General features: G+C 51.3%; 2 protein-coding genes across 9 annotated transcripts in view; one reads left to right on the top strand and one right to left on the bottom strand.

Annotated features, from left to right (window-relative positions):
• Positions 1-1,219: 1,219 nt before the first annotated feature.
• Positions 1,220-26,104, bottom strand: part of NHSL2 (NHS like 2) — a 263,397-nt gene continuing 238,512 nt past the window's right edge. For 2 of the 8 annotated variants that reach the window (XM_059385649.1, XM_059385652.1), the window contains 7 exons: positions 22,482-22,637; positions 19,276-19,403; positions 18,775-18,970; positions 16,937-17,068; positions 13,387-15,714; positions 11,538-11,670; positions 1,220-10,581 (listed from right to left, as the gene is read on the bottom strand). In XM_059385649.1, coding sequence (XP_059241632.1) covers positions 10,257-10,581; positions 11,538-11,670; positions 13,387-15,714; positions 16,937-17,068; positions 18,775-18,970; positions 19,276-19,403; positions 22,482-22,637 — 3,398 coding nt within the window. In that variant the 3' untranslated portion in view covers positions 1,220-10,256. Of the gene's footprint in view, positions 10,582-11,537; positions 11,671-13,381; positions 15,715-16,936; positions 17,069-18,774; positions 18,971-19,275; positions 19,404-22,481; positions 22,638-26,104 lie in introns of those variants that run through there. The other 6 variants (XR_009401368.1, XM_059385650.1, XM_059385651.1 and 3 more) reach the window with 6 other exon arrangements.
• On the top strand, positions 22,786-26,098 carry RTL5 (retrotransposon Gag like 5). Its single transcript, XM_059385656.1, has one exon. It carries the CDS (start codon positions 23,223-23,225, stop codon positions 24,912-24,914), a length of 1,692 nt encoding a protein of 563 aa, XP_059241639.1. The 5' UTR covers positions 22,786-23,222; the 3' UTR covers positions 24,915-26,098.

The following is a 26,104-nucleotide window of genomic DNA, read 5'->3' on the forward strand; positions in this document are numbered from 1 at the left end:
CTGAACTCATGACCCTGAGCTCAAGACCTGAGCTGGGATCAAGAGTCGGACGCTTAACCGACTGAGCAATCCAGGCGCCTCAAGATTTTATTTTCTTCTGAAGCAATCTCTGCACCCAACGTGGGGCTCAAACTTACAGGCTCAAGATGAAGAGTCATGTGCTCTACCAACTGAGCCAGCAGGGTGCCCCCACAACCTCTGCTTTAAGTGTGTTCTCTTCTTGGTAAATTAATATACCATATCCTGCCTTTGACATGTCTTTTGTGAGTTTGGTCAGTGTGGGTCAGTCCCTAAAAGCTTCCCCAATTCATGGTCTGGTAGCTCAAGGGGGCCCCGACCCTGCCAGGGTGATCACTTGACTTGGAACCACACGGTCCACTGAGGTACTGCTTGCCACGAGGCCCACCTCAAGCCAGCCTGTCTCTGACCTTTATCTTAAATCCTAACATCTGCCATGGTCTGAGAGTTGCCTTGCCCTTCCTCCCCCTTCCCTTGTGCACCTTCTAGATTGTTTCCAGCTCTGTTGTGTCTTTTTGGAAGAACAGCCTGGTATTGTCAAGGGCATGAGCTAATAACGCAGGGCCTGAAGAGACAAGGATGCCGGCTGCAAGGGCCTTGACTTTACATGCATGGGCCAGTGGGGAGCAGACAGCAAAGCTCCTTTCAGATGCAAGTTGACCCTGAAATACAGCTGTCGCTACCTGCATGGTGGGATCTGACTGTTTTTGAGGGATGGTGATGGGAAGTGACCAGGGCTACATCTTTTGTTTTGTTTCTTTCTTTTTTTTTTTTTTTTGTGCTCCCAGCCCAGACTCACTCTTCTCTGCCCTGCTGAATGGCTTCATCAAGCCAGAGAACAAAGAGGGAGTGCGTGCCCTAAGCACAGTTGCCATGGCAACCTCCTCCTTCCGGGAGCTTGGAAACCAGAACCTCACCTTGTCTGCAGGCCATAAGCGGTTGTATTCGAATCCCTGAGATGAAGTCCTCGAACATGAATTACCTGCCAGTGTAGCTTAGGTTCACTGCTGGGTGGGCCAGGTACCTGCGAGACACCATGTCCTGCATTATTGGCTCTGGGCTCTCAGGGGTCTGTGAGAATAAAACCCCCTGTGTGGGGGTCCCACACTTGTGTGGTCAGTGACAGAGGCTCACGACCTCGGCTTAGTGTCTGAATAAAGGCATCACTGCTACAATGAAAACCAGAGGGTGAGACAGAAAATGATTTTTAACAGAAACAATTTATTTTGAGAAGACACAAACAGCTCTAGCTATATAAAGAATACGCTTCAATGGCTGGTAGCAAGCCAGTATGGAATGCTTAAAAGAAAGAGAGAAAGATAGAAAAGAAAGGAAAAGAAAAAGAAAAGAAAGACAAGAAAAACCCTTTGTCTGATCTCCCTGCAGAGGGCTTCCTTCCATTGTGTGTTAGAATTCTAAAAAAGACTGGGATGATGATCTCTCCTAGTTTCTGCTGCTTCCTGAAATTTTTATCCAGGGACACTGTCTCTTCACTGGGGGAATGGCCTTATCTCCACCTTCCAGTTTAGGACATTGGTCTGTAAATTCCAGTCTCTCTTATTTTTCTTAAGTGAGTTGTTGGCATTTAGTAAGCACTGCATGTGGACCTGACAAAAGTCTGTCTCCTGACTATGCACAGTAGGACCAGTCAATCCTTCCTTATTTTGCTTTCAGCAGGTGCATAGTTCTTTTGCTTCCTTAGAGATCAAGGTATAAGCATGGTTCCCCTCCTCAGTCTGACAATCTTAAACCGAAGGTGGGAAGAAACTGTTTCGCAGATGCTTTCACATAGGGAGATCCTGAAAGGTACTCGCTCATGCCTCTGACTTTTTAGAAATTTAGTTTCTAGTAACGGGGGAGACCCCTGGGCTCAAACGACAGGAAGCAAGTAGAAAGGTCCTAAAAAGCAATTTGCTTCGGTAGGAAAAACTGCAGCCTCAGAGGTATGTCTGAGTGACCGAGTGCCTATCGAATGAAAGTCCTAGCACTCTGTATGTCAGCCTGTCCACAATTGTCACAGACGAGTTTCTTCTAATGGCTTCCTGAGAGAAGCAGAAAGAAGTGTTCAAAAGACAAGAAAAAGGGAAATGCCACTGGAGCCCCAACAATCCCCTTCTCATTGACCAGACGTAGAGCTGGACCAGAGACCTGATGAGAACACTGGATGGAGTGTGTGCTTGTGCACAATGGTGTGTGTGTGCGTATGTGTGCGTGTGTGTGAAAGAGAAAGAGAGAGAGACAGAGAGAGAATTAGTCAACAGAGCCTTCACAGTCCCAGTGGAGAAACTATGCTCACATGCACAGGCACACGCCTTCCTCATTCATGCCCCTCAAGGCTTATGTGAGCAAATGGGAAAATGTGAATCTGAGGTTTAGACTTCCAAGTAGCATGAGAGGTAGAGATGGGCATGAGATGGAGAGAGTTGTGAAGAAGCTTTAGGGAGTCTTCTTCTCCTCCTCCTTCTTCTTTTTTAAAGTAAATTCTAGGCCCAGTAAGGGGCTTGAACCCACAAACCTAGATTAAGAGTCGTATGCTCTACCAACTGAGCCAGCCAGGCACCCCTAGGGAATCCTTTTAAAGGTTCAGAAAACAGGAGGCGGTGGTGTGTCACATGTTTGCTGGGGGCTGGGGGGGGGAGGCACCGGGCTTCCCAAGGAGTCCATCCCCCCTTGGGACTGGGGGCCCAAGAGGCAAGGGCTTGAGGCAGGTAAACACTGTGGGAGCAGAATACTTTCTATACCTTGTTGGTTTTCTTGCTGGGCCTAAGTATAGAACAGATCCAAATGGAATTATAGAAAATGGACACACGGACATTCTGGGTTTTAAAAACAGCCATGGGGACCAAGAGAGCTGGTGATTTTCCTAGGAAATTGTAGACTGGATTGGATCCTCACGACCTGGGCCACCAGACTTTCCAGAGACAGCCCTAAACTCACAATGGTAATATGGGGCAGGGCAGGCCAGATGACCCAGGGCAGGGGTGCCCGGCCACAGTTTGGGAGACTAGTGATGGGACAAAAGAAATAAGAAAACTCAGAAATCCATTCTTCCCTGCCAGTTTACCCTAAACTTGAGGAAGTAGAGGCACATTGGATAACTAGGACAGGAGGTCTGGGAAAATGAATGAGGGTTTCTACACCAAGGTAGTCACTGAGAGAGAGAGACAGAGAGAGAGAGAGAGAAACACCATGATGAAGAGCACCCTTCTAAAGATTCATGGATTGACATACGCAGCCCTCCTCCACCCACTTCTGTGCTGACTGGTGTGACAGGGAAGTAATTAGATGGGAAGGCAGTGAGCCCACATGTGGCCCCCCAAAACCTAAAATACTTACTCTCTGGCCCCTTACGAAAAAAGTGTGTCAACCCTTCGGGTTGAGATCCCACTAATCTCTGAGCATTCCTAAAAATGGAAACCATAGGAGGTCCAGTAGAAACAAGGGAACAATGGAAATAACTGGAAATATCACTCCAACTGACTGGCAGGGCCCTAAAGGGACACCACCTGCAGGTCCACGAATAATAAGGTATGCATGAGCCATAAAAGAAAGCCCAAGAATAGGCAAAGAGAGAGTCACACTGGGCAAAGAATGTTTCAGAAAAGAGTGCATGCAGAGCTCAGTATTGATTAGGGAATTCTATTATTTTCTGATAAGATGGAGATGGAGTTTGAGCCCAGGGACTGACATAACATGAAGCTAGGTGAAGTTTCTAGAACACAACTAAAGACCTCATGAGCATCTTACCGCCTGAAAGTACCTCATAAAGTTTAAGAAGGTAAGGATAAAGTAGATTCTAGGAAAGCCTATGTTGGTTTTCCCTACTTTAAGTAAATACCAATTACAAAAGTTCACACTAAAAAGAAGTAGAGACATTAGGGGACATTGGACTCTTTGTTTTTCAAAAGAAGTCACCAGAAGATTCCCCCACATAAGAGACTTTTTTTTACCAAAAAGTGGAATTTGATCTACAAAAATTCATTTTCAAACATCTCTTAGGGAAAACATATACAAAGTAGGGAACATATACTGAATTTGGAGGGGAAAAGAATGTTCCTAAATTGAAAATGAGATTTGTCTTCAATTCAACTAAAGAAATCTTGAGCATTTTCCATTAAAGCATAGATAATTAATTCACTGAACTATCCAGGAAATTCATATGTTGTAAAAGTAGAAGCCAGCTGTGGGTCATCTCTAAATGCAGTGCTTTAAACGCAAACACACTGGCCCCAGAGACAGGAGACCTGGGATTGAGGCCAGACCCTGCTACTGTATACATGACCTTGTGTAAGTTATTTGACCTTTCTGGGCCTCATGTGTAAAATGAGAGGTTGGTCCCTTTCAGTTCTAACATTCCAGGATTACAGATAAATATAAAAATCAGAGCAATACAACAACTTAGAAATAAGAAATATTCCCCAAGGTAAGCTTTGGAATCAGTAGAAAACAGTAGCACTGAAATATAATAAAAAGAAGAAAATTTTAACTACTAGCCAGAGTAAATATATCTCATTTAAAAATTAATGAAAAGATTTGTCATTTACAGTTGATCGGGAGAGGTTAAGAACACACAGATTGATACTTCTTCACCATCAGGCATATGGAGTTGAAAATGCGTTTGGGGCGACTTATACAATGCGCACAGTGCTGCGTCCACATGCATAACATCTTACAAAACTGGACGTTAAAAAATAAAAAGCTGAACACCACGTAGGGAATAAGTTCCTATAAAGCTTGGCTTGAAGGAGAAGCTGAGAGGGGTTAACTGGTTGTTCCAGTTCAGATTTTGTCGGTGGATCTGTTGATATCCAATTCCACTACGTAGGCAAAAATCTTAAAACCAGAGCCTCGTCGAGAACAGCCACCACGGTGAAGATGGGTATTTAAGGGTCGGCAATACCAAACAAATAGAACACTTCTTTCTTTTTCCTATTCGTGAATTACAAAAAAAAAATTAAACCCCAAACAGGCCAGATGTCCCAGCTAAGTCAAATCAAAGGCTTTGCAGGGTAAGCAAGTAGTTGATTCAGTCTGATCATTTCTTAATACCAAATAAATGTACACCCGACCAACACGACAATGTACATCACTTGGCCAGATACAGATCACTCTAATGACAGCAGAAACGACAGGAAAGGCTGGAACCATCTGGACAGTCGGAGCGCTAGGGATTCAGGAGCGTGAAGAAGTAACATCACTGGAATAAACACAACGCGCGTGCGAACACACACATACACAGACACACATCCCAGGGCTGCTGCTGCTGCTAGTTCTGAGATCACGCTCGGTTTTGGGCTTTGCTGAGCGAACATATACATGCATTTCACACAACCCATTACTTATGCAAATGTGGTTTTGCTACACTTATTAAAAGCGCCTCAAATATTTGTCTCTAACCATTTACTACTATATTCCTATGTTTCAGAATATTCTAGGACTTCATTTCACATCATTGTTTAAATTACAATTCTTGTTGTCCTTTGATGAAGGCAGCTGTTTGTACCTCTTTCCTACTCTCTTGTCCTCTTAAATTGCTAGTATCTTTGTGACTTACGGCTGAAACACAGGCAAAGGCTTTGGAGGGACTGCATGCCCTGGCAGAGATCTGGTCTTTCTCACACCAAGCGTAAGTGATAGCACAAAACATAAATAAGGGTAGGGGAAGCAGAGGCTTGATTTCAGTAACATTGTACCTCCAGGAAGTTTAATGATCACCACCAACATCGATCAGACATTGACTGGACAGTTTCACCTTTCACGAGCAGGACGCAGTCTCACAAACTCTAACTCCTTGTGTTCTTTCACTAAAATGATTCGTATGACTTCTATTTGTGTCAAAATGTCACTGTACAATATGAAGAATCTCAGCCTTCTCCATGGCTTTCAGGAGCCTTTTCCGAGAGCCTCTTGGTAGATGTGGTCCCTTTGTCCCTTGTCCAAGAGGACAGCTCTGGGGATCAGGACTCTATACCCAACCACGGGCAATGTAATGAAATAATTCCAGGAGACTAAGGTATTTTCTATATTCTGGAGTTAGCTGTCAGGGAATTAGGCCTTTCCATGGTGAAAAATACACTTTGGCAACTCATTGGTGCCTAACATTCTACAAGTAGAACTTCAATTCCTTTGGCTTAAGGCTTTTCCCCTGTTACAATGCAAGTGACCCTCAAAAAAGGTAGCATTAAGCCTTACAATGTCATAGTAAAGGACTTCATCCCTTTCCTGAGAGCATGGTTTTCTGAGTGAGAAGAACAAACGAGGAGGCACTCAGGAGAGTTGGTGCTGGGAACCAAGGTCTGGGGAACATGGACCAGAAAGAGGACAGAGTGCGTCCCAGTGGCAGGCCGCCAACTCATTCACCATCTTGCTGAAGGGCAGCCCTTGTCTGCATCCCTACCGAAATGGGGGCTAACTTGCCACTCGGAGCAGGTTGCTTGGAAATCAACCATGTTTTCTGATCATAGTGAAGGCTCTTTGACATACAGGCATACAAAGGTTGAGAGAAATGGGAAAAGAAATGGTAATAAAATATTTGGTACAACGGCAGATAGGGAGTCATCAATGGAACCACACTAGTGCATGGATAGAAGATAAACCGATATTTATAGAGTGCAAAGTGCAGGGCTGGGACGAGGGTAAGGCATGTGCGCGGCTCCCGAGAGTGGGCACCTCATTCATGTCACTCTGGTCCTGGCCCTGGCAGATCTGGTTAAAGTGAAAGCTTGCTACTGCATTGATACACTTGGTGAGGATGGAAGGCTGCCCTGGTGAGGACCAGAGAGCCCTGGCCATGAACTCATCTTTTCTCAGGGATGGTTTGTGAGGAAGAGGGCAGGTGCATGGACAGATCTGCTCAGACAGATAGGTACAGTGGGATTGCGAGCTGATCTGTGTTGTCTAGAGAGTTAATTAAGATGGATATCTGGTGAAATGCACATTGTAAGCCTTGTAGAATTTCCTCCATCTTTGCACATTCGAGGTAATGCCTTCCGACTAACTGGTCGACTTATGGTCATAAGGCTAATGCAAACTCTTTTGCTGCCTGTGGTCCCGCCTCCTCAAAGTGTACGCTATCGGCAGGTTATGGGAGTTGGGACTGAGGGACAAGTTTGGGCCGGGGTGGGAGGGAGCCAGGCAAGAAATAACGCAGGCAAAGGAGAGGAGGCACTAGCAAGACTTCCTGTTGTACCAAGAATGGCTTGCTATCTCCCCTCAACATTTGAATCACAAACTTGTAATGAATGCCCACCTAGAGCAAAACACTCCTAGCTACCCATTAACCAATCCTGGGGATGACTCCCTCTACTCGTGACTAGACTGAGGTCAGTCAGCAGAGCCACCTGCTGCTATTGGCTGGAATCAGAGCAAGCAAGAAGGATGGAAACAACTTGAATGGGAAGCTGACCTCCTGGGGTCAACTTCACTTCACTTGTTATCGTTATTATCTACACAAGTAACAGTGGCAGGAAGAGGTTCTCTGAAAGCCTGCCTGGAGGGGCTTTCAGCCTGTCTTCTCCAGTCTTAGCAGAGTAGGTGTACGAGACAGCGAACACTGGGCTATGAGCGGCAGTGGGAGAGAGCTAGTTGGTGTTAACGATAATCACGGGCGTGAAACAGGTTGACTGTTAAGAGCAGGAAGATGTTTGATGTTATGGCCCTCATGGACTAAAAAGGTCTACAGTTTGGTGGTTTGTTTGGGATTAGGTCCCCTGCTGCAAAATATTAAAGGAATATTTCCAGTCCTTGGTGTTCCCTCTAGCCACACCATCACTACCCCAAATCCTCCTGTGCTAATGAAAACACCACTGGGCATTTGAGGGCCATAATAATGATGCAGAAGACGTTCTAAGAATCCCATATACAGGTATACAGACTGCTGCAGAGGAAAGCAAGACTTTATGTTAAAACATAAAGGCATCTGGGCATTCAGCTTAGAATGTTTTGGGGAAACCATCAGGAATAGCAAGGTGAGGGGAGAGGCAAAACCCGCCTAGAAGTAGCAAACGAGAAGCTTCCAGAAAAACCAGCAGATGTAACAAATCCTATACTATGTGAGTCTCGTATTCGGCTTGAGTTCAGCTGTTCAAAGTCGTTCCCAAGGAGAAGGCCCTGGCAGCATTACACTTTTGTTAGGCCAAGGCACAAACACCCCTTCATTTCCCTACAGAGGAAAATGTTTCCATCTTTTGGAATTCTGAGGCTGGGGCAGACCAAGTGTGGCGTCCATATATAAATTCAGGCCAGGAATGAGTCTATTTTATGTCAGGCAACCCCTCTGAAATTTGATCAGGACCTTCAAACCAAATAGTTGGGATGTTTTTGAAAGCAACTGGGTACTCGCTGCTTATTATTTTAAGTGGCCTCTGCCTAAACCAAGGGCAAGTGCAGATTGCAAAGAAGTTGGTGAGCCTGCCCTGTACTCAGAAGTCTAGAATTCAGAACTGTACCAACCAAGGGCCTAGGCCTAAGGCTTCTAAGCGAGAGGCCCAAGTCTCCTCAGCTCTCAGTGTAGATTTTCAGCTGCTCAGTCTGCTAGAGTGTGGGCTGTGGAGCTAAGAGCTTGCTTCTCATTGGTGAGCGAGGCGGCCTATCAAAATCAAGAACTGTTTGTCTCTGGGGCACTTTCTGCATCCTCCAGGAGGTTGGCCAATGAATCCGTTTGGGGCGGGGGGATGGCGGTAGTGAAGGAGGAAGGGGTCCAGGAAGCAGGCTACAATTTCATTTGACTTTGCTTTTCCCTTCTTGGGAATATGGACAATTAACCCTCCATTAATGGTCAGCCAGTTTTTGTTTAATGCGTTGTCTGTTTTTTTTTCCCCCAAACTCCCAGCAACCAGACATATGAAAATCAAATGAATCATTCCTCTTGCCCTGCTTAGAAAATTGAACTGACAAGTGCCTATAAGCTTGTGTGTGTGTTGTGTGGGGGGAGGGTGGGGGGTGGAGGGGTGGTGTTACAGGGATTGTTCTGGGGCTCTGTCAGCATCCTATTTCCTCCAACCCCTCTACTCCCCCACAGCATAGTTAATTGGAAGTTGGTCACATGGTGGAACATAAATGGCAAAAAAAAAAAAAAAAAAAAAAAAGATAGCCCTTTTTTTGGCGTCATGGGCCACAGCAACTTGCAAGGCAGCCTTTTAGGTTTGGGATATATCCTTTTTTTAGTCCATACATTCTTAGTTTTAGAACAGAGTAAGACTTCCTTTAACCAGAACAAAAGCAACCACACACCACAGTCTAAACTGAATGGAGGTGGACAAGTTACACTTACTTTCTCTCCTCCTTGAGACTTTGATGACGCTGTTCCTTCAGCTAATTACTTCCTGTAATGAAGGTTATATGCAAATGAAACGAGGGTTCTTAGAATGCAGCATGAGCTGGGCACCCATCCTAGCTATCCTTGTTGACAGACACTTGAAGAATCTCAAGGCGCACGCGCGAGTCGTCTTGGCTGGATCTGAGAGAATGCATGGCTGCCTCTTTTGGTGGCTGAACTTGGTTCACCCAAAGCAACTCAGTCCTGACTTTTCCTAGCTAAAGGGGTGGGGGGAGGGGCTACAGGTTCATCGAAACTCGAAACTCATCACCCTGTTCTCCGTGTAGACAATCAAACTGAAAAAGGCATGAATTTCAAGACAGAGTCACATTCATATTTTGCGTGACAAAAGCCAGCCAATCAACCCCATGCCGAAATAAGTGTACACCCCCAAACCTCTCTGGGGGCGGGGTGCAGAGAGTTTGACTGTGGTTGAAGAGGCCTCAGAGTCTTTCTGCTTCTCCACACGGGGCCAGCAAGGCCTTGCCCCAAAAGTGAATCATCGGCAACGGCACCCCACGACCCCCAGCTTTGGCAGCACCGGTTGGCCCTCACACTGTGCTCCTTGGTGACCAGAAGTCAGGGTCGGAGCAGCTCGGTCAGTGACCGAAAAGATGGCGCAGGTGCTCTTGCGCCTCAGAATTTCTCCTCAGGGCACAGCACTGGAGGGAAAAAAGGAGAAAATCGGTAGTCAGTAACGGCAAGATTATTAAGTGTAAAAATGCAAAATGTCCGAAGGTGACTAAAGTGCCTGATGATTTTAGCTCTAGGTCTAGTGGCCTCTCTCCTGCGGTCCAGAGGGTAAATGGATGGAAAGGACATGTAGGCTCTTTTGTTATTTCCATGACTCCTTTCTAAAACCCTTTCTCTTCCCCTTTGTCTACTCAAGTTTAGTGACTAAACTGTTTGCTGAACCCTGGCCTTAGGTACTGGGGTTATCGGTGGTTTCGTAGTCTTTTGAAAATTGTGCAATAATTCTCCGAGCCAGTGGGTTAGTAGTCTTCAGCAGTTCGGCTGCTGAGGGCCGGGACTTTGGGGTTGCCTTGCTCCCCTTTTTCTGTAGCAAGGCCTTGAATTCGTCATTTCTGCCAGCATCCAGGTTAGCACTGCCACTTGACCCCGCAGAGGCAGCTGACTCACTGACTGGAGAATCAGCTGGATTCTTCCCTGGTGAATGGGAGCTTGGTCTGCTGCCGCCTGCAAAGGTCTCCCCAGGCTCTTTCCAGCCAAGCAGCTTTCTTTTGGACCTAAATAAGAAAAAGTTTGCTTTGAGTGAATTCAATGCAGCAGATGTTTCCTAATGCCTCATATAACTTCACAAAGACCAGTGACATGATCTGGAAGCTTCTACACAGCAGCTGCGTGAGCAGTTGCACTGACCAGCTTTCTCCCTCTCTCCCTCTCTCTCTCACTGCTAAGTCCTCAGAGTCCCCTGTCTGGCTCCCTGGCTCTACCCTCCTTTCAGTGCCCACAGCTGGAGGGCCTGCAGGGCTCTGGGACCAAGGGAGAATTTAAGGAGTCAAGGCTATTTGCTCAGTGACTCTGATTCAAGACAGCCTGAGGGAACTGATGCTCCTGCACCTCTGGGAACTGGGATCTTTCTAGTTTTTCTCACCAGCAAGCCCTTGCTCTTTGCCCTTGTCCAAGAAGAGAGGGTCCCTATCCGGTCCCCCTTCACCTCCGTTCCTGCTTTGATACCCGGCTCGGTGCCCCACTGCACTTCTCCTTTTAAATTATTTTTTATTGACATAGAATGTATTATTTCTTCAGGGGTACAGGTCTGGGATTCATCCATCTTACACAATTCACAACACTCACCACTGCACATACCCTCCCCAGTGTCCATCACCCAGCCACCCCATCCCCACAGCACTTCTTGCTAAGATTTGTTTGGTACAACGAAGGCTGTGAAGGGTTAAATGTCTCTGTCTGTAGACAGAGCTTCGAGAGAGCAGATGGAGCCACAATAGGCCGTGCTGTTGCTAGGAGACGAGAGGCCTCTCACTCGGCACCTGGTCCTCCCTTCCCGGGCCCCTCCTCCACTTCACCCAAAGATGTCAGCAAATTGCATCTGCGAGGCCTCAGACTGCCATTGCCACATGTGAGTATCTGAACTTAGTCTCCAGCTTTCAGTGCTCATGGCTGCTTAGAGGTCTCAAAAGGGTAGGCATTTCCAATAAGAATTAAGAAAATGGGTCTCGACCTGTGTATCACAGTAAACAAATCTTCCGTTGTGCGTGAAGCCACAAACACATCATCGTCATCTTCGGCGATCCATTCGGCTGTTTTATCACTAATGACACTTTTTTCTGCAGTGCTCGGTTCCACAGAGCTCCCTAGGCATAAGAACCAGAAGGAATTAAATACTTCGACCACAAGAGTTAGGACAAAGCACATTCTCATAAGAATCTCATTCGATGTTCAAAGCAACTCCAAAAGGGCTGTTGGGCAGAGACCCTTAATGTCTCCATTTCGCTGAGGAACATGATGTTCCAGAGGTTAGTGTTTGGCCAAGGTGGCCTGACCAGTGAAGATCAGCATGGGTCCTTGTTTTCTCATGCCTTTTCCATTACACCAGGTTCCCTGAGCATTCTCTTGCTTTGAATGCATCATTTTTCAAAAATCAAGAAGCTGAGAGTAATCTAAAGCAATGATTCAAGCAGTAGGTGGGAGTGGGACCGAGCTGAATCTCAGAGCAGCCTGTGGAGTTTGACAAAGCATAATCTAAAATTACCTGTGGCTTTGACTTGTTTGCCTGTTTATAGTCTGTGTGATTTGGGCTGAAAGCCCAAATCAGCTTACAAAAGGTCATAAGATTTTTTTTTAATTTTACTTATTTATCTGAGAGAGCAAGCGAGCATGGGGGTAGGAACAGAGGCAGACAGAGGGGGACAAGCAGACTCTGCGCTAAGCAAGGAGCCCGATGATGCAATGTGGGGCTTGATCCTAGCACCCCGACCTCTCAGGATCATGACCCGAACAGAAACCAAGAGTTGGACGCCTAACTGACGAGCCACCCAGGCGCCCCAGGAAGGTGATAAGATTTTGATGTTTGGTGTTACGGGTTCAAAAAAGGATGCGAAACACGGATGGGTGTGGAGGACAATCTATTAAGTGCAATGGGCGGTCCATAAAAGACCAGTGCGATGTGATTCCACTTACGTGAGCTCCTTAGAGAGAGTCAGATTCATAGAGACAGAAAGTAGAAGAATGGTTGCCAGGGGCTAGGGGGAGGGAAGAGTGGTGAGTTATTGTTAAGTGCGTACAGACTTCAGTGTTGCAAGATGAAGAGCGCTCTGGAGAGGGAGGGCGGTCATGGTGGCCCAACATCGAGAATGTACCCAACGGTACTGAGGTGAATGTTTAAAACGTGGTGAAGATGGTAAATTTCAAGTTATGTGTATTTGACCACAACTGAAGCAAAAAGGGGACATGAAACAATGACCTCAGAAAAGGATGAGAAAGATGATCTAGCCTAGTTTTATTGTCCTGGGAAGCGCCAGCCTCAAAGAATCCAAGCAAGTGAGCTCCCTTTCCTCTAGAAAGCACTAAGAAAGAGTGCTGCTGGAAACCTATGCCATTGTTTTCAGAGGCCTGCAAGCCGGCGGTGGCACCGGATCGCAGTCTGGGAGCGTACTGAGTCCTGTGTGTGAAACTGAAATGAGTGTGGCTAGCGAAAAGTTCTGTCCAGTGAAGCAGAGAGTTCATTCCCAGGGCGGGGGATGTGCGCCTGACCAGGCAGATGGATTCCAAAGGTCCTAGGGTGCGAAGACCTAGTTTGATTGTATTCTCTCAGTCCTGGGGGTTCCAGGGTGGACTGGCCCAAACTGGGCCTTGGAGATCCACCCCTTCCTGGGTCACTCCTGATCCCAAGGGCTAACGAGGTCTCTTTGGAAGAACCCCAACCCTCAAGAGATGCCTCATACTGACCCACTTGTCTGGGACTCAGGATCATTACTGGGGGCAGGGACATTTGCTCCTGTCTCTGGCACTCTGTGCTCACTCTCATCTTGCCTGGGATTGAAGGAAAAGCCAGCAGACAGTTTACTAACCTAGAGGACTGGCCTCCCTTTCACCTTCAGGCAGTAGTGGTGAAGTCGTCCTCGCACCAGGGGACTGCAGGTGGTCACTGGTGGGGGGACCCTTGGCCTCTTCCTGCAGGGTGATGATGGGGCTGAGAGGCAGCCTCAGCTCGGCCCCGTATGCCTCCATATGAGCCGTGGATGAGGTGAGAGGCAGGTACAGCACGCTGGGCTTTTTGGGAACAGGAGGCGGGATTTTGCCTTTCTTTCTCTCCACTTCCTCCTGGCTCTGGAGGCTGATTCTTTCAGGCAGGGCTCTCGCCTTGGGGCCCCCATCCTCCATCATGCCCTGGGGAAGTTGCTGTGTTCCTGAGAAGAAAGCACCAGAGGAACTGGCAAAAGGTGTGAGAGCAAGAGAGGAGGGCGCTGGCGCCTCCCTGGGGCTTTTGCCCTCGGGGAAACTGGAGGGCTTTGGTTTCCGCACCACCGTGTAGATGTCTGGAGGGAGTGGCCGCGTGGGTTGAGCTGAGCTCTTGGAAGTCATAGCCAAGGTTGGCGAGATGAGTGGGCACTCCTCGGGGACAGATGGTGGCTTATGGACCAAGCTCGGAGGCCTTCGGGCCACGGGGGGCTTCTCAGCTATGGGAGGTTTCATCTTCCTCTCGGGCAAGGTGAAGACTTCCGTGGCTGGGTCCTCAGCATAGTCAGGGCTCTCCACGTCATCTTCCAGCTCAGACTTGCTGACAGACCTCAGACGCACGGAACGGAGGTCCGACTGAGTGACCATAGGCATAACAGGCTGGTTGGGGCTCGTCTTCTGGGCCAGCTTGGCCCCAAAATTCATATCTGAGTGATGCCGGCTCACCTTGGTTTTGCCTCTGATGGAGATGCTCATCCCAGACAGATCTAGGTTGGTCGAAGAGGTGAGCGGCAGGTCAAACGACAGCCGTGACTTGGACATTTTCTCCATCGGCGAGGTTGCAGGGAGTGACGACTTCCTCTCAGGGACCACCGGACGCACCCGGACGCCGCCACTCAGAGGCGGCAGGTGGCCCAGGGTCAAGGACAGGGACACAGTGGGCGTCGGGGTCTCTGACTGGCTGGAGTAGCCACTGGAGGGTGACATCAGCCCAGTGGGCCTTCCAGGGGAGGATACTTCCCTGGCCTCTACGTCGATGGAGAGCTGAGATGGTGTTGTGGCTCTGGACGTGGAAGGGGAGGCAAGAGACTCTGAGCTGCCCTGAACTTGGCTGCACTCGATGACTGTGGTGCCAGTGGCGGTGCTGGAGCTAGACAAGGACTGGTAGGTGTCGCCACACTTCCAGTCAGTGAGATACCAGTGGTGGGAGAATTGTGGACCTTCCGGATCTTTGAAAGTTGGCACAGCTGGGTGACCCTGAGCATCAGGGTGGGACAAGTGACGTCCTTGGTGTTCCAAGGAGAGGCAGAGGCTCCTGGGCCTCTGGTCCTTGGACAGTGCTGACCCACCTTCTGGCAAGAGGGCCAGCTCATCTTTGACCAGCGAGACGCTGCGCATGGGTGGGGAAGGCTTCTTCTTGGCCTTCTTGAGCGAAATACTCTTGGATCTCTGCCTTCTGTGCTGGGCCTCCTGCTGGGCACTGAGGGAGGCAATGTTGTCGGCACTATTACTGCCCTCAGAACTCGTACTGACACAAGGCAGGGCACAAGCCTCGCTGGCCTTCTGCTCCTCCTCGTAGGCCACCTCCACAGTGCCTGAGTCTGTGGGCACAGACAGCGACCGCTCCCGGAACCTGCTGGCCCCTGGTGGGCCCATCTCCAGCCTCGAGGTACCACTAGTGAGAAGGCCCATCTTGGAGGGTCGCTCAGACGCTTGCTGTCGTTGAGAAGGGTGCTCGGAGTAGACAGCCAACCCGCTGCATCCTGCAGGGTTATCACGAGTGACCAAGAGGGCAGTGGCCTCCTTAGGAACCGAAGGGGGCAGCGAGTGCAGAGAGACCCAAGCATTGCCTGAGGAAGGATTTCTTCCATGTTCGCCGACTCGACTGCTCTGGCTGGCGGTGCTTGGAGTCATGTAGGTAAGAGTATCTCCCTTCCAGGAAGCAGAGAACGTAGATTCTGTCGGCCCGTTGCAAGAACTGGGGACGCTGTACACCATTCCCACGCTCTCCATGCCAGGGCGGTTTGTGGCACTGCACACCTGGAGAGGTTCTTCCGGCTCACTAGAAGGACTCCTTAGTACTGGGGAGGTGAGATTTGGGAACTGAGCTTCCTGGCCTACTGCAACTCTTCCATGCACACCTTCTGGGGCAGAATGACTGGGCCTGATGTCCGAGGTGGTGGCACGGGCCATGCCGCCTGCCAGCCTGCTGCTGTGACCTGGCGAAGGTAAACACAGAGAGTGAGTCCTGCTGCCGGGGATCCCCCTTGAGATCGTCCTCTCGAGACAGGAGCACCAAGGCTTTGCCAAGAAGCATCTGCCAACAGCTTGGTCAGGATTCCTTGGTTCTTCCTCTCCCTACATGAGGATGCTGGGGAAGTTGGGTCTTTGCCCATCACCACACACAGTGAGTCACGGGGTGCCTGCCCTTGAATTATCCAGGATCCTGCCAAGGCCTTGCTGGCTTTAATTATTCCTTTTGGGAGCTCAAATGGCGTGTGGGGATACCTGGGGCTTTCCCCCACCCCCTGGAGCTTTCGGCCCAGGCTCACCAACTGTCCCAGATCTCAGTGCTCACTCTCTCCTGAGACGAGAGTAGGGGCTGTAGAACTGCCAAAGGACAGCGTGTGGGACTTGCAGCCCTGGCAATGAACCTGGAGTAGGCCACAGCTGGCAAGTTCAGAGCCTGGTTGCATTTTTGGCACCTGGCACTTTCTAGCTTTACCCCTATACAAAAGAGTTAGGGTGACCACAGATGCGGGGAAACCACTGTGATGTCCAAAGTCCCCAAAGATGTTCTCATCTACAACAATCATTACTGTCACATCATTGCTGCTCCTATGACTATAATAAATGTATAAGAGCAGCCACCATTTGCTCGACACCCACCATGTAGCAGGCACACAGCAGGCCTATTACATGTAACAAATCTAATTCGCGTGACGGCTCCGCCAGCTTGGTATTACTTTACAGACGAAGGCGCTGAAGCTCAGAGGGGTTTTGAAGATTGGACAAGGCCTCATAGTTTTATTAAGTGGAGAGGCCGGGACTTGCATCCATATCTCTCTGGTCTACACCCCTTGGCTGGCTTCCATTTAGTGGTAGTAATGCTCTGTTAAGAGAATGCTTTTTGCAGTGGTTCCTGCCTTGATCCATCTGCCTAAACCTGACACATGTGCCTCTATTCCATGTAGAATGGGAGGCAATAACATAATGAATTTACCAGCCTGGGAGGCCTGTTTTCCATACTCAGTTGATGCCCTTGACAAAGGGCCCTTGGTTATCCTTAATTACCACATCTGCTTTTTTTTTTTTTTTTATTTAGGACATCCAAAGCCCCCCAGTTCCCCCCCACACACACATACTGAATTACTCCTGGGTGGCAGGGCTGGTGGAAGGGAAAAGTGGAAAGGTCTGGGGCATCAGCTGTGATGGGGTCACCTTGGTCTCGCTGGGAAAAGTTAGAGAATCCAATAATTGTCCGCCTCCGCCTCAGGGTGGATTTGGGGTTCACGGCTGTCTCTGTGTTAAACAACGAGTGTCGCAAACTTGCGTGTTTATCAAACTGCTGCCCTGTAGCCAAAATAAAGACACTTGGGTGCATCCTGGTTTCTGTTTACAGCGCAGTGGAAATCGGTCTGAGGCACACAGGAGGAGTGATGGCAGTAGCAATGAGCATGAACAGAGAACCAACTGAGCAGCTTTTGAAACCCTCGGACCTCAACCTCATCAAGGACACTTAAATCTCTGGCTGTAGGGCCCCGGCAGGAGCATTTTTCTGGAACTTCCCGGGTGACTGATCATTTAGATGTACAGCCCGGGGTGAGAACCACAGGTGTAGAGAAACAGGTTGAGACTAGATGTTGCTTGATTGTAATCGTTTCTCAAAGAAAGCCTTTGTATGGGCCAGTAATGACAGGGCCTCCAAAAAGCTGCCCCACTCGCCCCCCAACAGCCAGGAAGCTGCCCGATAGGCTGTCCTCCAGTCACCTGATCACATCTTATCAATGTTCACTCCTGTGTAGTGATTGAGATCTATTTCTCCTGAAACCCGGGGTCAGTCTTTTCTCCAGGGGAATTGCTGGGGCAAGGGTTGGGTGAGGCACACTGCTCCCCACCCACCCCCTGCCCTCCATGTTGTCCCTCATTCCGCTGCGGCAGCGGGCTCACCAGACCCTGCCCTCTCAGCCCCATGGCTGCATTTGTACCCACTGTCCACCCTGCCCCCAGCAAGCAGCTCTGTGGGCAAAACTCAGGGCCAGGCTCATTGAGAGTGAGGTGGAAGTTGAGAGACAAAGTGCCCACCTTCCCTTCATGAGTCTCTCTTCCAGACCTTTATTCCCCTTGGCGCATCTCCCTAGGCTCTGGGCTCTGCCTCTGATTTGCCTGCCAAGAGGATGCCGGGGGTACCTGATGACCCCATATTCATGGAGTGCTACCACACGGAGCCAGACCTGCCCTCATGGCCTTCAGCAGCTTTCTCCAGCATACCACGGACCAGTGCTGGCTTCTAGGGGGCCTCTGGTCCCATCAAGTTAGGAGGGCTTCCTGTCATCAGGTCATTGGCCCTAGCTCCTTCTGACATGACTGACCCTCCTCCTCTTCCACGTACAGCTGGTGGAGTGTGGAACATGAGTTAATAATGGGCATGGTCTAGGGTGCCCTGGGCTCCCAAAGCCACAGCCAGCTCAGCCGCATTTGCTTTGGTCTCTTTCCATTACTTCCCTTCTCAAACACTTGATGCACAAGGTGAAGATTCCCACCTCCCTGGCAGACCAAGTGGCTACTGAACGTGCCCCGAGGCCCTGGCTCTGTGGCCCAGGTGGGAGCCTCTCTTTGAATGCCAGCACCACAAACCTCCCACTTCCACTCCGACTCCTATCTGTGTGCTCCAAACCTTGCCTCCGGCACAAGAAGTTCTCTAAGTTCTCTCTTGCCAAATCAAACCTAACTCACAAACTTGAAATTCCCATGGACATTCCAAAGAGCACACGCGTTCACAGAGTCCTAGCGTTTTCTGTTAAGAGGAATTTGCTATCAAATGGGCTCGGTTAGTGTGGCAGTGCCAGGAGAGAGTGAAGAAAGAGCAGCCAGAGCCCCCCTCGCCTGCATGCCTCCATTGCCCCCCTCTTCCCGCGAGAGCCATGACCTTGACAGTTCAGGGTGAGCCAGCAGCAGAGAAAAGTCTTGCTCCCTCCCCCAGTCCCAGTGCATTTGGAGAGGATGGTCTGTAGTTGGCATGGAGGGAAGCAAACGGAGGTGGTGCTGATCGACTCTACCGGAGATGTTGATGGGCACAATGTCAGAGTGCGTGGAGCAAGGCTGAAGCCACCGCTTCTCCTCTAGGATGGGCAGAGGGGAGGGGCTATTCCAAGCAGCTTGCTTGTCGGCTGTGGTCAACAGGCTCCGGGAGGCCTCAGGAGCCCTCACACCCTGGGTGGTGGTCTCATCCTCGCTCAGCTGCCATTTTGTAGGCTGTTGGGAAAGAAGGTGATGGGAAGGGTGTGCTCCCAACGAGATGAGCCATGCCCATGGGATGGCTATCTAGACAGGGTGGTCAGAGGCTTCGTCTGGGAGGCAGGGAAGTGTGGACGGGATGCCAGGTCAGACACCTGCTGGTTAGGGCCCCTCTCGGCAGGGCCTCAGGGTAGCTGTGCTGGTGAGGAGAGGTGAGCAGCAGCTTCCGGTGGGTAAGGTGCACGGCTCGAGGTCCCCCATCAATGAGCGCAGAGAGAGCTCTGCCCTGCTGGCTCTCACAAGTGGGGGAAGAGGCAACTCACCATCGATACAAACTCCAGACGCCTGCCCGCCTGAGGTCTTGGGCTAGGAGTGGGCTCAGGGGCCTCATCAGCAGAGCGGAAGGTCTGCCCCAGAAGTCTGGCCTCCGAGTACTGTTCCTCATATTCTTCTGAAAAATAGCACAGTGGATACACACTCTAGGGGGCCACGGCCAAGCACTGGTCTGGGAGAGGACCGCAAGCTGGGGCTCCTGCTCTAGCTGCCCGGCCTGACTTGCCTTGTTTTTTTGTGGTTTGGCCCGGTGTCTGAGCCTTTGGCTTCGGAAACGGAAAAATGCCTATTCTCCAGGACTACAAGGGCTGAGGAGAAAAGTTGGTAGAGTCGAGTTGCGCTGGTTCTGTGACCAAGCCTGTGTCTTGATGGTCCCCACCTTAGGTGCTTGACTTGGAGGAGAGGCTCAGGGTGCAGACACCTCTTGGTCCTTTATCCTCTCTCTGAAGCCCTGCAGCTCCTCAGGGTTTCTGCAGGCCTACCAGGGAAAAGACCTGTCGGAAGCATGAAGAAATCTGCACTGGGAAGTCCAACATGCAGTGCTCCCTTGGGTCTCAAGAACTCTCAGCTGAGCTTCCAAGGGCCTGGTTCCCTGCACCTTCGTCCCACTGTGGGTGGTTGTCAGGTCCAGGGGAGCTTAGGTGAGGGAGAGGGAAGGCAGAGGTAGTGGCAGAGAAGGAAGGAGAAGTTGAGGGGCATCGCCAGCGAATAAGAGGGATGCACAAGGTTTGAATGGCCTTCACTGAAGTGATGAGTTCGATGAGTAGATGAAGAACACGAGAGAGCAAAGAACCAACGGGGGTGGGGCTCTCTGCTCATCTGAACAAAGACTTTAAGACTCATAGAAACTTGGAGGCTGAGGGGCCTCAAAAGTCCTCTGGTTCACCACCCCATTCTGGGCTCAGAGTTCCTCCTCAATAGCCCTTTTAGATGCTTCTTCAGCTTCCACACAGACCCGCAGAGAAGGGGAGCTGCCGTCCTCCCAAGGCAGCTCATTCCATCCAAGGACAGTTGGGGCTGTGGCAGGAAAGCTCTTCCTTATCTCAAGATGAAATCTGCCTCCCTCCATGTTTCCTCCACCCACTGGTCCCAAATCTGCCCATGGTGGCAACATAGAGCACACTGACTCCTTTTCCGCATGGCAGCTCCTCTCTTATCCGAACACAAGGCTCGTGGTGTCCTTTGAAATCTTGCTTCTCTAAGGTTACCACTGCCCTGGCAAGGGAGGCGAGGGTTTGGGCTAGAGTCCAGTTGGGTGGCCCAGCTACCATTTTCTACTCTCCATAAGAGTTGACCTTCATTGGTATGGGTAAACGAGAGCTGACAAGACTTCTTTTCGCACTTAATATCCACTCAACAAATGCCTACTGAGCACCTCTTGGGGAATCCAGCTCTTTGCCGGGTGCTTCTGGAAACACGAGGGTACTAAGAGATGTGATTCTCTCTGTTGAGAAGCTTGGTCGGTCGGGTTAGGTGGATGGACAATAAGCCCAGTACCAGTAGGTGAATGAGTTAATGAATGAACAAATGATAGAAAAAGCAGTTCAGAACTATATAAGTCCTCTGGAGCTGGATGGCCCAAGGTGGCTCACAGGAACACTGGTGAAGGGAATGAGCAAAGTGTAGAACTAGTGTTAAAGCGTTTTGAATGAGGCAAGAAGAGAACTGTGAAGAAAGTGTAAGGACTGGAAGTTGGAAGACATGGAGGAAGGGCTTCTGGATCTGGAAGAGAGGCCTCAGTGGGACAGCGAGTGCCTGGAGTAGGCTATGGAGTTTGTGACTACAACTGAGATTTTATTTGTATTCATTACTTCATGGAAATATAACTTACCTACAGTAAGGTGTACAAACAACTTTAGTGCACAACTCAGTGAATTTTGACATATGCATGGCCCTTGTAACCTCTGTCCAGGTACTGTAAAACCCCAGTTGTCTCTTTCACAGCACTGAGTTTTAATCTCTTTGCCACTTACGTTGGCTTAATCCCTCCGCTCAATGTGTATGGTTTTCACATTGTAAGGTCCTATCAGCGACCACACTGTTCTCTCTTTGGTGGTAACTTTAATACGGTGCCCAGCTAAGCCTGTGTTCCAAAGGACACGTATTGGGAGTTGACAGTGCATCTTATCGGGGTCTCTCCAGCTGCAAGATACTCTTACTGAGCAAGTGGCATACCATTTTTAATTCTCCCAAAACTGTGTACCACATGGGAAACTGGAATCTCACTTTAAAGATGACTGATTCATCGGAAGCTTTAGGTAATCTGCATAATGTCCCACAGCTAGTTAGGTGAGGGATGGGAGTGAGATTCTAGCTCTGTCTGATTTCAGAGATTGGATTTTCTCACTCTGCCCAGTGCACGCAGTCTGACTGCTCAGGCACCATGACCGGGCCGTTTGTCCAGGTCGTGTGGACCCAGCTTTTTGTACAGCATGCTCCTCTGTATACTCCAAAGACACTGGGCTGCAAATTGGGGATGAGGAGACCTCTGGGTGCTGTGTATCGGGCTTACTTTTTTTTTTTTTTTTAAAGTAGGCTTCATGCCCAACATGGAACCCAACGCAGGGACTGAACCCACAATTCTGAGATCAAGACCTGCTCTGAGATCAACAGTTGGTCGCTCAAGCTCAACCAACTGAAAGTCGGGCTTACTCTCATGAGGCAGTTGCTCCCCAGGAGACATATGGACAGGTTGTGGCAAGAGCAGAATGGGTGAAGCCCCGAGGGGGAGAGACCCTGCAGATGCCTCCATTGTCCTTGGGTGCCAGGATTCCAAAGGCATGGGCAACATGGCAAGAGAGGGTCTAGAAGGTCTGTGAGCCCACCCTGTGGGAATTTCTCCCCTGGCTCCCTTTGTAAGTGGCTTGACCACTGCCCTGCTTCTGCCTCTTCCCTTTTCTCCCTCGTGGCCTCCTGAACCAAAAAATAAAGGGGTGGGGGGGGAGTGGGGGGAGTGGTGGCGAGTAAACAGCCCGAGAAATTGAGCCCTCTCGAATCATTTAGTCTGGAAGGTAAAAAGATGGGGAGATATGTGTGGTTTTTTGTTTTTCAGTGGGGTTTAAACTGTTCTCTCTCTCTCTCTCTCTCTTTTTTTTTTTCCTCTTGCTGCTCCCTGTCCTCTTTCTTCTTCGCCTCCCTCCAGCCGCTGCGCATCTCGCCTGTGGGCTCCGGCCGCAGCCCCCCTCCCTCTCAGTACCTTGCAACAGGCTCTGGAGATTGAGCTGCGCCTCTCGAAGCAGCTCCTCTACACTCGGGGGCCTGCCCGAGGAGAGGAACACGTTCACTGGCTGTCGCCATGACGACCTCGAGTGGGCAGTCGCTGTCGCATTTTCCCGACCCGAGTTAGCTGCAGCTAGGGAAGGAGAGAGTCAGTGAGAGGCGCAGGCGGGGGGCCAGGGGGGGGTGTGAGGGGCCGGGGCGGGGGGGGGGGGGGGGGGCGGGGGCGGGTGGGCGCCCGCGGTTCCCTAAGCCCCGCCCTGCCGGGGGGGGGGGGGGGGGCGGTGCGAGGCTGCGTTTAAAAGGCGGGGACTCGCCAGCCGCAAGATTTTTCCTCGACAGATCCTGCCGCAGTCCACTCCCTCCGGCTCCGCCAGCCTCCGCCCGCCCCGCCGCCGCCTGCCGCCTGCCTCCTGCCGCCTGCTGCCTACCTCCCGTGTCCTCAGCGCCTCCCGGCTCCCGCCGCCGCCCGCCCTCTCTGATCACCGGGACGAGGTAAAGCGCCCCGGGCTGAGCCGCTGGGCCCTCCGGCCCGAGCGCCCACCCTCCGTGCTCGCCCCAGTGGGTGTGGCTCGGCCTCTCCCGCGCCCAGCCGCGACACTTCGGTCCCCTCCCCCCGCACGCGCCCCACCGCGGCATTTCAGCCTCCTGTAGCGGCCTCCAGCTCCCCACCCCCACTCGCGCCCCCGCCCTCAGACCCAGGGCCCCTGAGCTACTCCTAATGTCCGAGGCCGCAGGAAATCTAAACAGCCTGCGCATGGCGAACGTGGCCCTGCGAGAAGAATTAAATGCCCTTCGCGGGGAGAATGCCAATTTGGGCCTTCAGCTCGGCAGAGCCCTAGCCGAGGTTAATTCCTTGCGGGGCAATGTGTCGAGCTACATCCGCTGGCCAGTGCCGGTGGTGCCCGTCCTTGCCGAGGAGAACTTTGACTTCCCGCTCAGCGAGATCGACGCAGTTCCCGAGGGGGATCTGCCTTTCCTGTGTTGGCCTCCCCCTCGCGCAGAGCCCGAGTACGCCTCTGATGAGCTGTTGATTAGCGTGATCCAAGATTGCGGTACCTCAGGCGCGCCCGTCGACCCTCCCCCGCGGGCCATTCCGCCCCCGCCGGCGCTGCCCCCGCCCCCAGCCAAGGAGCAGCCCGCGCAGCCTCCTCTGCCGCCTCTGGAGCGGCCGGAGTTAGAGCCCTTCTCGGGCGACCCGGTCTACCTGGCCGAGTTCCTGATGAAGCTAGAGACCTTTATAGCGGACCACGAGGATCATTTCCCCGGGGGCGCTGAGCGGGTGGCCTTTCTGATCACCTTTTTCGCTGGCCAAGCCAAGAACTGGGCCATCTCTGTCACTCGGGAGGGAAGCCCCCTGCGTGCCAACTTCCCACGCTTCCTGGATGAGATCCGCAAGGAATTCTGCGGCCCCATCCCCCCAAGCGTGGCTAAAAAGGCCATCCGCAAGCTCAAGCAGGGGCACTGTACCCTAGGCAGCTATGCAGATGCTTTTCAGTTCCTGGCCCAGTTCTTGTCTTGGGATGACTGCCGCCTTCAAAACCAATTCCTTAAAGGCCTGTCGGAATTCTTCCGCAAGGAGCTCTTATGGTCAACTGAAATGGCCGACCTGGACGAGCTGATTCTCGAATGCGTGGAAATAGAAAGAAAAGTGCGCGTGCCCAAGCCAATCCCACTCCCCGGGGTCCGCAACATCTTCTTCCCTTTCGCTGCGGACCCCAACGCAGACACTGATGATGAAGATTTCCACAGTGACGAAGATGAAGAGACACGCAAGCGCAGGCTTTACGACAGGGAGCAGCGGAGGCGCGTGAGAGCTGTTCAGGAGGAGACAAGGGAGGAGGAGGAGAGAAGGAAGAAGCAGGAAGAGATGCGGAAGAAGCAGATGGAGGAGATGAGGAAGAAACTGGAAGAGAAGGAAGAGGAGGAGGACGACGAGGACGAGGAGGTGGATGTGGACGAGGAGGTGGACGTGGAGACAGTCAAGGATGAAGAGAATAAGGGTGATTTTGTGTGCCCGGTCCCGCAGCCAGACTCCGATGCCGACCAGGATGGGGACCAGGAGCCGGAACCGGAGTCCGAGGATGAGACCCAAGACGATGACCTGGATGAGATGATGGAGATGGAGCCGACTGTCGCCCATGCTTCATCTCAGACCACTGGCTACTACCATGAGAATTTCCTAGACGCATCGCCTCCCATCATTCAGCCCAGCCGGAGGAGGAACCAGAACCGTGTCCCGCTTCTGGAGGGCCTTCCCGGCACTAATTCGCCGTTCTACAGCTCGCCCCCGCTGATTCGCCGCGCAGGTCGCCTGGGGCAACGCCAAATTCGAAGACGCCCACCCGTGCTGTTCCGCCTCACTCCCCGACAGGGGGGCCACCGGGCCTCACGTGGCCGAATTCGCGTGTGAGCGCCAGGGCGAGCTCGCCACGTAGAACACACCCTTCGACAGCGTCCCCTGCCCCTGCTATCGCTGCCACACCTGCCCTATTTGCTGACCAGTACTTGAGGGAGTTCCAGACCTGTAGAGCCCACAGAAGACCTGCAGAACTCCAGATCGTCTTGCAGCCATGACCAGAGAGGGACCCGTGTCCAAGCAAGGCCACCTGAGAAAGAAGGGGTCACCAATAGCTTTCCTCTTGGAGCACACTCTGCTCAGTCTTGCCACAAGCTAGAGAGCAGGGTTCTGGGCCTGTTCCCATAAAAGAACTGGTCACCCTCTTGTAATACCCCTCTAGTTGTTCCTAACCCTCACCTCTCCTGCGTTTATTCACCCTGTGTTCTACGGTTTTATCCTCGGACTGGCTCACCAGGACTTCACCCAATGCCTCACTGAACTGCCCCCATGAGCTAAAGGACAGGCCATAGCGAACTCCTAAAGCCACTGAGGCCACTTACAATATAACTGAAGGAGAGCAGGATGGTATCAAGAGATGTACGAAAAGCCGATGCTGGCTTCAAGTCCCCCGTCCAGCAGAAGGGCCCTGAAGAGAACCCTACATCCAGCCCAGTGAGCATGCGCAAAACCATATGTCAAATGGACAACATGGCCGAGATCTGCTCTTGACTGACCCAGCAAGCTGGTTCCTCCTCCCTACAGACTCCTGTATCAGGGCCCTTGGACCCACTCACCAAGTCTGGGACCCTCTCCTCTTACCACACTGCCTTCCTAGGCATCCCCAGGAGACAGAGCCCAAGGTTACAGGCTCTAACCCTTCTCTCCATGTTGCCCAAAGGGTGGAGGAGGGGCGGGGGAGGAGTGGGGAGAGGAGGATGGAAGGAGGAGGAGGACGAAGCAGCAGCAACAACTCAGCTTGAAATTGTAGGGAGTGACTCTTTCCTTAGGGACAGTGGTCTCCTTCCCCGACCAGGCCTTGGACTGCAGCCCCCAGCCAAAGGTCTTTGCAGGAGACTCGCCATCCTTGAGGTACCAGAGGAGGCCCAACTGGCCTTTCTTTCCTGGACTGCCAAAGAGAGAGAGGGCCTGAGGCCTGCTCTTTAACTTCGACTTCAAGGATTCCTTGGTTCTGAGAGGAGAGAGGAAGGTTCTGTCTCCAGCCTTGCAGCTGGGACGTCCTCCTGTTTCTCACATGGGGGCCA

Source organism: Mustela nigripes, chromosome X, assembly GCF_022355385.1.
Source record: "Mustela nigripes isolate SB6536 chromosome X, MUSNIG.SB6536, whole genome shotgun sequence".
NCBI lineage: Eukaryota > Metazoa > Chordata > Mammalia > Carnivora > Mustelidae > Mustela > Mustela nigripes.